The following is a 10568-nucleotide window of genomic DNA, read 5'->3' on the forward strand; positions in this document are numbered from 1 at the left end:
CACATAACTACCATGTTTTGGTTTTGGTTTGGTTTGGTTTGGTTTTGTATTTTGAGAAAGGTTTCCATGTGTAACTCAGGCTATTCTGGAAATTACTATGTAGCCCAGGCTGGCCTCAAATTAGTGCTCTTCCTCCTTCAACCTTCTGGATGCTGAGATTATAGGCATGCACTACCACATCCCGCTAATGGACTGTTTTACAGACTCATAGTCACAGAGGACATGATGGAATGGGATCACGTGTAGTCAGGGACTTCATCCACTCATCTGAATGTAGAGCCTAAAGACTGTGTACTCTAAATGCTTCTCTTTGTGTTTCACTTCATTCTCTTTGTGTTTGATCATCCTTCAAGTAGTATCCGTACCCCGAACGGCAAGTAGGCGTGAAGGTGCGAGTGGGGAGGGCCGTGTTTAGGACCACACGGTTTCTTATGTGTCTGTTCAGTCATTGCTCTAGTAGATCTGAATTAATATGGTTTATAGGAAATGGAAGCTATTTCTTTCCCACATTAGCATCTAGACAGATAGAGACAGTCCAGGGCTAGGGACTTCTCTGTTCAACTCTGGGCTGCAGTTTGTGAACCACTGGTTGGCTTCTCCCAGTCAGCAGGATGGCGGGAGGAAGAAGTGCAGGACTGAACATGGATGTGACCCGAGATGAGCATGCCCGTTTCTGCTCATCTCCCATGGCCAGACTTTAGCAGGGCGAGTAGGAATTTGAGAAGTAAAGAAAGAAAAAAGTGACTCCATTTTGGCTGCCAGGCTTCATAATTATACATTCCTTCCCCCTCTCTCTCCCAGAAAGCATCACCGTGCAGACGATGATCAACATCTTACGAGACAAAGCCAGTGGAGTCTGCATAGACTCCGAATCATTCCTCACTACAGCCAGCATAGTGTCTGTCCTGCCTCAGAACAGAAGTTCACCGTGCATCCACTACTTCACCGGGACCCCGGATCCTTCCAGGTTTGTCTGAAACACGTCTGGCAGTCCAAAGCTCCTGGCCATGTCCTTCCCTTGGATACTTTTCTCAGTTCTCAGCCTGGGCAGTGTAGTATAGGAGCTGTGAGTAGGTGGCGCTCGACCACAGCCACATAGGGCTCACTCTAGTCATGGAGCCCAGTTATTGCTGTTAAGAATAGATAGATCATAGGCCAAGCATTGTGTTCTAGATGAAGATGTATAAAACACAGCAAGAGCCAGATACAGGGCTACCAAAGGTTTACAGTTCCTGTGCGTTCCTGGACAAATGGCCCAGGGGTGGTACAGAGGGAAATACTTACCATCTTTTGACATGTTTTAGAGAGCTGCTTTCTGCCCACCTGCTTCAGCCAGAAGGCAGTCCTGCACAGTGCTAAGGATGCATCCTCTAAGAACAGCTAGGGGTTTGGGTCTCCCACATCTAGTATCGCAGGTCGGCACCGACAGAACCGGCCGGGTGTGCACCGTCTTAGCGATTAGGTTTCTGTCAGTCCTTTCCTTACCTCCTACTCAACCAGCTCAGCCGTCCTCATGGCCCTGCTGCTGGCCCTTCCCTGTGCCATCTGTTCTGCACTGTTCCTTGTGCTCTCTTTGGATGGTCCGCCACCCACAGCTCCGTCTGCTCATCTTGATTTTATCCCCACCTTCCTCCATGTTTTGGCCTAGCAGATCCCGGTTTTCACATCTCTGTGTCCAGGCCCCTCTAAGGCTAAGACTTGTCTCCCAAGGGCTCTGTGGGCCTACAGGGGTCTACAGTGGCAGCGAGAGTTTTGTTTCTGAGTCTGGAGTGTTCAGCCAAGGTGTACAAGGTGTACTGCTCTTTAGGATACAGAAGTCTTTCTTTTTTTCTTTAAATTTACATTTATGTGTGTGTGTGTGTGTGTGTGTGTGTGTGTGTGTGCACATGAAGAGGGAAGACATTTTCAGGAGTTCTCTTCTTCTGCCTGTTTTGGGCACAGGGTCTCTCTTGTTTTGCTGAGATGCATATCTGAACTTCCAGCTGATTCTGTCTCCATCTCACTATTGGACTGTTAGAATTACAGGCAGACACTACTGTATCTGGCTTTTCACGTGGTTTCTTTGGACTCGAACGTGAGTCATCAAGCTTGGGTGGCAAGTGCTTCTATGTTCTGAGCTATCTCCTGCCCCTGTTGTATCATTTAAATCCCCACCACAGCGTGTGGGCATTTACATTTTCCTGATGACGGCTGCCTCTGAGCACCTGTTGGGATGTTAGGTTGCTATCTTTTCTAGACCTGTATATTAGACCTATTGTTTCTCTACTGCAGCATTCAGAGAATCTCTTATGTATTTTGCTTTTCTGCAGCCTCTGTATGTATCCCATGTATCCCTGACTGTCCCAGAATTCATTTGGTAGCTAGACTGACATCAGACTTACAGCAATCCCCCTGCCTCAGACTCTTAAGTGCTTGATCACAAGCATGTGCCACTATATGTTGGATATAAGTCTTCTGTTGGAAAGGGATACCGGAGTCTTTCAACCAGTAGGTCTGGATGGACTTTGCTCCTATGCCCGGCTATGCGGAGGCCCTGCTCTAACTTTGCATAGGATATAAGACTTCATCTCCAGAGCACACAGAGAAAGGAATCCGATTGTCCAGGCTGAAGCAGGCAGCTTAATCCAATTATAGAAATGGATTGTGAAATCGCCTTCTGGTACTTAATGGAAACTTTAAAGTAATTTTAAAAGAAAATTATCTACAGTTAAATTAACTGGAAAGACCTCGTAGAAGATTACAGGCCTTTGAGAAGACAGTCCAGCATTGTCTTCCGTGGTGAAGCGGGCTGTGTCACCCACGGTGACTCAGGACTGCAGTTCTCAGCCTGTCTGAAGTCTCAGTGCTGCTCTGTGATTGGGCACGCTGAGCACTGTCTTTTGTTACTGGGTGCTGTAATCAGGTGATCTCACAGTTGTCTGCTAGTATTAACATACAGAGATGCTTGGAGACAGTGAATTACCCCTCCTCGTTGGGATCAGGACCAAAGGAAAGCCTCTGCCTGGGCTCCGTCTGCTTGGGTACTTCTTTGTCGTGTCCTACATGCTAACCTACAGATCTCAGCTGGCCTTCACATCCGACTTTCCCCTTCATGCCTCCATCTCCCATGCCCCCTCCTCTCGTGTGCCAGGCACGTGTGAATTTGAGAGCGACAGGGGACGCAGAACCAGCCCTTGAGTGCTTGAGGGAGAGGCGAAGACCCATTGATCCAGTTTACTGAGGAGATGGATTCTACCACGTCACCACTCAGCAGGCTCTTCCCTTGCTGACAGAGCCATGCTGGTTGGCTGTGAGGAGCCGGCTCTGACCTGCAGGAGCCATTTCCTGAGAAACCAGTACTCGTGGATGCTCCACGGATGTGACAGGTTGGGAGGGAAAGGATTTTTAGAGAGGTACCTTGGCTCTTTAAGACTGTCAAGTGTGCCAGGCAGGCAATGGTGGTACACGCCTTTAATCCCAGCACTTGGGCTGCAGAGGCAGGGGGATCTCTGTGAGTTTGAGGCCAGCCTGGTCTACAGGGCGAGTGCCAGCAGAGGTGCTAAAGCTACAGAGAAACCAAAGGGGAAGAACAAGAGATCGTCAAGTGCAGACTTTTAGGGTATGTCAGCCAGAGCACTTGTGTTCACCAAAGCTGGCCCATGTGCTCTGGTGTCTTTGGTGGCTAAATGGGCCACAGAGAGCGTTTATACCTCAGAAGTTGGCAAGCACCACAAATCCGAACTTATTTCTTTTGAGAGGTATAGTTGTTAGACTGGGACAGCACTGAGAGGCCGTGGATGTAGGCAAGCTCCCAGAGACTCAAGGATGGGGAAGCCAAGGGGAGAAGGTGTGGTCCCCTTAACTACAGTCACCTTAGCAGGAGAGATGGCCCTGAGAGATAGAAGGCACAGCACCCCTCCAGAATTGGCCCAGATTGTACCATCAGCGTAATTGGTCAGCCTTGGGTGGAACCTGTTGGTTCCTAGAAGAATATAAAAGACTGCTGGGTCCACAGGGCACAACTGACACAAACACATGAGGAGTAGAGGGCCCTGGACCAAATGGCACCCAGGTCCTATTTAGTTTCATTCTGAATCCCCTCTACAGCATCTCTCTGCCCTTTCCCTATTAGACTTCTGACCTTCCAAAGTGCTTCCAAGCTTCTGTTCTGGCTCTAGTCCACCATCTACAGCTGTCCTGTGCTCCACAAGTTCAACTCTCCTTCCCAGTGCTCCTGTACAGTGTCCCCAATGCTCCTACCCAATGTTCCCAGTGCTCCTACCCAATGTCCCTTCCCTGTGCTCCTACACAATGTCCCTTCCCAGTGCTCCTGTACAGTGTACGCTTCTCCACTGAGTGGTTCTGATCTCAGCTGACAGTATATTAGAGTGACATTGGCATATGCCCACAGATGCACCATTTAGAAAGATGCCTACATTTTGAAAGAAACTGGTTGTTCTGGGCAGGTTTCCCCCACTGGGGTCAGGGTTAAACAGATTCATCCAGGGCTAGAGTCTGTGCATTGCTCCTTTCTTGTGTTTCCTGTCCCTCAGGGACTTTGGTCACAAGATGAGCCCAGCATACTCACTTGGGGAGTGTTTATTCTTCAGCAAGAACAAAGGTGTATCTGAGATTAGACTATTGGCTGGCCAGAGCTATTGTTTCTTATAGTAGTACATGTGGATAAAGCCAAAAGGAGGATTAAGAATGAGAAGAGGTAGGGAAAGCTTACTTCACATTGAGAAGACTTGTCTAAATTTAGCCACTTATTTGAAAAGCAGTTTTGGACAAAGCACTGAACTCTGTGACCCTCAGTCATCTCATGTGTAAAATGGGGCCATTCCCTCTTGCCTGGAGCAGCGTGGCCCTCAGGAACACCGGAGCAGCGTGGCCTGTGCTGGTATCTGGGTGGTACAGCCATGACTCAGAGAGGCAGTTTCAGCTTTGACACCGCCTCGTTGTGTGACCTTGGTCCAGTCATTTCATCTCTGTGGGCGTTAATTAGCACTCATACAAGTGCATCGAAGAAGTTGCCATCGGAGGCTCAAATGTAGAAAGATGCCCTGATCTACTGAGAATCATAAATGTGCTTTGCATTAAAGACTGGCCAAACATTAGGGTGTTATCAAGCTGCGGTGCGCCCCACGTTGTCTTTGTAGAGCATGGGCCAGAGGTACAGATGATGAAACATGAGCGACATGTGTTTCTTCAGCCAATTATTAGCAACAGTTGTTACCATTTTATCATAACCAGAATTATATGACTTAGTTCTTTACATAATTTATCCATTCTCAAGCTTACCATCAACCACACATTCATGCCTCATATTTTTAGAAGTTGAGGATGCTGACTTTTTTGTTTACAAACTGAAAAGGATATCCGGGGAAGCTTTGACAGATCCAGATATTGTGGGTACCTGCACATACTTAGTGGTCAGTTTTCAAATAGAAAGGGTAGTTGAGAAGGCTAAACATATGGTACACTTTGCCTTAGAAAAACTACCTGGCGCTTGACAGCATCGTTAAAGTAACTGACATTCAGCAGGTGGTGAGGAAGACTGACACGCTGAATTCCTGCATCTCAGTCCATTTTGTTTAATATATTGGATGCAGAAGATTAATTAAAAAAACCTGTGGGTGGCAGGAACTTACTGAAGTTGGAATGACAAGTCTGCATGCCTCGTAGAAACGGACATGGAAAGGCACAGAGCCAGCAGAGTGGTCTTAGGCACTGGAAGAAACCATAGCCCCCACCTCAGTCCACTTGAGAAGCAGAGAAAAACTACTGGCCTTACATCTGGCCAGATGCAGAGCGGCTTCTCACTCCTCCACCTCGCCTCTGTCCAGTTGTCTGCCCCTCCTGTTCTCACTCAGTTTAGAGCAGCTGGGCTTCCATGCCCGTCCTTGGCAAGGGCCTCCCATGCACAGTAAGCAGGGCAGGGCTCTCTGGAAGAGACCACTCCTCCCCCTTAGAGCAGAGGTCGGTGGACCAGGAGGTAGCATGCCACAGATGGATATTGCGTGCTCTGGGGTCAGAGAGAATGGGAGAACTCCTTCCAAGGAGCCTCCACTCAATTCCTCAGCAGTTCTGTCTGTCACTGGCTCTGTGTGGCACAGCCCTGAGCTGACTCTTCAGACCATGTGAGCAGACCTGTGCCAACCAAGTGTTTGCTGTACCACATGCACCCACCACAGCCATCTCAGTGCTGCTTGCCCTGTGGGATAGGGTGGGTGCTTACGGCAATGCCAACTGTATCTCCAGAGACCAGAAGAAGTGATGGCAGAAGTCTGGATGCCTGTGGGTGCTGGGCCCATGCTTCTTTCTTCCTCTCCCTCTCTTCTTCCTAATGAGGTCATCACAATTGGTCCAGGCAGTTTGAAGCTTGATACTAACTCCTCCTTTACACCCAGCAGGTGAGAGAAGAGAAAGCAAAGATCCATTTCTAAGAGGCTGCAGGAAGTAGAAATGTGTTCCTCTGACCATGGGTAGCTTCCCTCTATCCTGGGATTCCTTTTGGTAATGGCTGGGTAACAGGGGCCCTGGGACAGCCTAGTTAGGTATGTCTTGTGCCGTCTGTCAGATAGGGCTGAGGAATGGATCGGGCTGTTTTGTTTTACGTTTTTGTTAGTTCTTTGAGAATTTCTGTTTTATTACCTCCTCATTTAAAAGTATTATTTTTAAAATATTAATTTTAAAATGATACATACTTCCATGTATCGTTATGCATCTCATGCATGCAATGCCGGCAGAGGCCAGAAGAGGGCGTCTGATGCTCCGGAACTGGCCTTCCAGAAGATTGAGAACTGCCTGTGGGCTCTGGGAAATGAATCCAGGTCCTCAGCAAGTGCTCTGATGATCTTAACTACTGAGCCATCTCTCCAGCCCACCTGGCCCCTCATTTTTCACTAATTCTTTGAAAATTTCTGGTGGATCATTTCTGATGACTGTGAGTCTCGCTGACAGGGCAGGAGAGTCACAGGTACCTGTCCTTTTCTCCACCACTCACTCCTGCAGCTTGGGCCGGCGCAGAGGTTGAGCTGCCTTTGGCGCTCAGGCTTTTGCACGTCCCTCTTGAGATTTCTACCCTACCACGGCTCTGGGAAAGAAATCTAGAGGTCATTTATCAGCCTGTTGCCCACAGCTGGTGTCTCTTGATCTGAGTCATTTTGAATCCCCTCAGGCCTTGCTGAATGCAGATTCTGATTCAGTGGAACGGGGCTGGGTTCAGGCCCCTGAGGGATGTTTATGCTGCAAATCTAGGGATGTATCTATGACAGCAAGGGTGACTGGTTCATGGTCCTTTTCAGGTCACAGCGCCTGTGACTGTGTGGCACAATGACAAGGAGCTCTGGCTGCCTCTAGCCTCATACAGCCAGAGAAGAGGAAGTCAACCTCCCAGCTCCCTTTTAACCTCTTCATGGCTTCTCGTAGTAGGCCCACATGTACCGCTGAGAGAAGAAAACGTGTAAACCACACAAATGCGCCAGAGCCCACAGAGTGTGAAAGGCTCCTTTTCTCAGTTTCTCCTGTTGTTACTGCAAGTGACCCCCAGGGTGTTTGCCAGAACTGTACCTTTGTCCCAGCAGGGTTTTCTACGGGGGGTGGGAAAGGGAGGGGGAGAAGAACAAGACTTTCTTCCAGCTGTTAGTCAGCTGTGGGTGTCTCTCATCCTGCACAGCTCTTTATATGCATGGCTGCTTTGGGGTGCGTACATGTGTTTGTGCATTGTATACCCAGGTATGCACAAGTACGTGTGCCATGCGCCTGGACTCTCCCATCTCCTCTAAGCAGGAGAATAGGAGTCCATTGGGGAAAGAGGCACCAGTCACCTCCTCTGCTCTGCCTAGCTCTTAGACAAGCAGCCTTCTGTTGCCCTCATTGTGTCCCCTCGGGGGCCTCTGGGCTTAGCTGATATCACCTTAATCTGCCCTCCTCTAGTCTATGAGATACTTCAAAGATTTTTCAAGAAAGTAGACCCTTAAGATCAAAACTGAAAACCGCAGCAGCCCTCTGTTCCATTCAGATACGTGGCTTATTCTGTCCCGGTCTGCAGCGCTGTGTCTACTTGCCCTTCTTTCCCAACAAAAGGGGGCTTCCCAGAGCAGCAAAGGTCTGTTTTGACATCAGCCTTTGTAAATGGTTTTATAGAAATCACGACTAAAGCGCACAGCTGTGTGTCTCTTGGCCTGAATTGCCTGCCTCAGTTGGCTCATCACTGGGTACTCCAGGTGCCAAGCTCAGCCTGACTGAAGCAGCTCTCCTTCCTTTCCAGGTCCATATTCAAGCCATTCATCTTTGTTGATGACGTAAAACTTGTCCCCAAAGCCCAGTCGCCCTGTTTTGGTGACGATGACCCAGCCAAAAAGGAACCTCGGTTCCAGGAGAAGCCAGACCGCCGGCATGAGCTGTACAAGGCTCACGAGTGGGCACGCGCTGTCATCGAGAGTGACGAGGTGAGCCTGGAGGAGGTCCAGGGAGGAGGGTGGAGGTCCACAGGAAAGGAGGCAGGGAGGCGGCTGGCACACACATTCCTCTCCTCTCTTTTCTCAGAAAGAGAAGGCAGGTGTTAACTTTCCTGTCAATTCTTCTGAAACCAAAGCAAATGAAACCTGTGCTTTTGTGGTTACCCTGAATCCAGCAGACCGAACATCCCTTACTCATCCGCTGTTAACTTCGGAATAGCAGAGCTGTACTATCTAAAATCTTTGTGAGATTTGGGGTATGAAAAACTGTACTGTATGGAATTGGTCATATGCCATTTCTAAACAGTAGCTGCCCCAAGGCTGTGTGAACTTGGATATCACCGTGTGAGTGTGCAGAACAGCCCCACACTCAAATGGGTCAAAAAAGTAGCTTCTATGTTATGAATATTATATCATGATACAAAAAATTCTCAAGTCCCAGTATTATAGAAATAATTCCTCAAAGTACAACTGTTCTATCTGAAAAGCTTTGGTTAATAAAGTCAGAAGACATCAACTCAGTGAAGAAAACCCCTAGTATCCCCTAATGTTCCCTAGCGCCCGGCAAATGCCCACAGTAGCCTTTGGTGGTGCGTTTTCACGGAAACCCTAAGCCTGTGCTTTGTTTTGGAGAGGAAGAAGGAAGAGGGAATGTGGTTGTCAGATGTTCATCCGCTCTCCCCACCATTTGTGTGACAACTTCCATAGGCCTAAGCTGTCCTGAAGGAAGGAGCCATTTCTAGATGAATTGGGGCACACACTTCATTTTCTTTTGTAGAATTATTTTTATTCCTGCATCTCTGTGCCCATGCTTGCAGGCGTTCAAGGAAGCCAGAGGTGTCAGATGCCCTGGATCTGCAGTTACAGGCAGTTTTAAGTTGCTCAACATGGGTGCTGGGATTAGAACTCAGGTCTTCTGTAAGAGCAGGGTGTACTCCTAACTACTGAGCCGTTTCTCCAGTCCCCCATTTCCTTATACGTAGCGTTGTGGTTATCTGACAGATTTGAAAAGGCAGTGACTGAGGCAAGAGGAACGAGTAGGCAGGCAAGAGCGCTTCCTGTGAGCCATTAGGATCCGAGTCCCGGCACTGAGGAGCCTGAGCCACCCCCTTTTCTCTGTACCCTACAGGCTTGCACAGCCAGGCTGGCCTCTTACAGAGGTGCCTCTCGCAGTACCAAGCCTCTTCCTTCAGTCCTCCTGCAGCTTCCGTGCTGCCCAAGCCAGTATCACATGGGAGACTCTTAGGTATTACCAAGTTTGGCTGCCAGCTTGAGATGTAGCCTTGGCCCCTTGGAAACCACCATCATAGAAAAAAGAGTGACATGGGATATACATGGCATGTTTATTAATCGAGCTGTCTATTCCTTCAGTAGACATTTATTTTATTTTATTTTATTTTTGAGAACGCCTATTGTGCTCTAGTCATTGGAAGGCGGATATAAGCCTCTTCATCTCCGGGAGGTCAGGGTATGATGGGAGACATAGCCGTGTAGGCCATCATTGCAACGCAGATGATGGTGATTATGGAAGAGAGAAGGTATTGCATTCTGGAGGAAAGGCCTTCCGCAGAAGTCCGAGAATGGACTCAGGTTGATCTGGTGATGGGGGAGGGAAGGGCCTCCAGAGTGTAGAGTCACCTGAGCAATGGAGAGAGATTACCATCGAGTGTAGCAATGTATTTCACTGAAAGGGATGGCTAGATAAGGCAAGGGGCCAGAGTGCCCCTTAGTAGTCAGGACTTTGAACCAGACATCTGGTGGCTGTGGAAGTGTTCTGAGCAGGCTGGTGATGTAAACACACTCTGGAGCAGCCTCGGTGTTGGCTTGGGAACTGAGGAGGGGGTAGCCGGTGCTGTGGGCAGGAAGCCAGCTGGACCCTGGGCTGCCAGTGTCCACTGCCATGACGCATGTTGTCCTGCATGACTGTGTCCCTCTTCAGGAGCAAGGCCGCATGCTGAGGAAGACCATGCTGGAGTTGGAGAAGCAAGGCTTGGAAGCCATGGAGGAGATCTTGAGCAGCCCCGAGCCCCCCGACCCTGCTGAGGTTGGAGACCTTTTCTATGACTGTGTGGATACCGAGATGAAGTTCTTCAAGTGATGTAAGCGCCCTCGCCCTTACTTACAACT

General features: G+C 48.9%; 1 protein-coding gene across 1 annotated transcript in view; it reads left to right on the forward strand.

Annotated features, from left to right (window-relative positions):
* Positions 1–10568, forward strand: part of Scrn1 (secernin 1) — a 59419-nt gene extending 48851 nt beyond the window's left edge. The window contains exons 6-8 of the mRNA XM_038320006.1: positions 802–967; positions 8252–8432; positions 10381–10568. Of these exons, the coding sequence (XP_038175934.1) occupies positions 802–967; positions 8252–8432; positions 10381–10539 (506 nt within the window). The 3' untranslated portion in view covers positions 10540–10568. The remainder of the gene's footprint in view (positions 1–801; positions 968–8251; positions 8433–10380) is intronic.

The sequence above is a fragment of the Arvicola amphibius genome, chromosome 2 (genome assembly GCF_903992535.2).
Source record: "Arvicola amphibius chromosome 2, mArvAmp1.2, whole genome shotgun sequence".
NCBI classification, from domain to species: Eukaryota; Metazoa; Chordata; class Mammalia; order Rodentia; family Cricetidae; genus Arvicola; species Arvicola amphibius.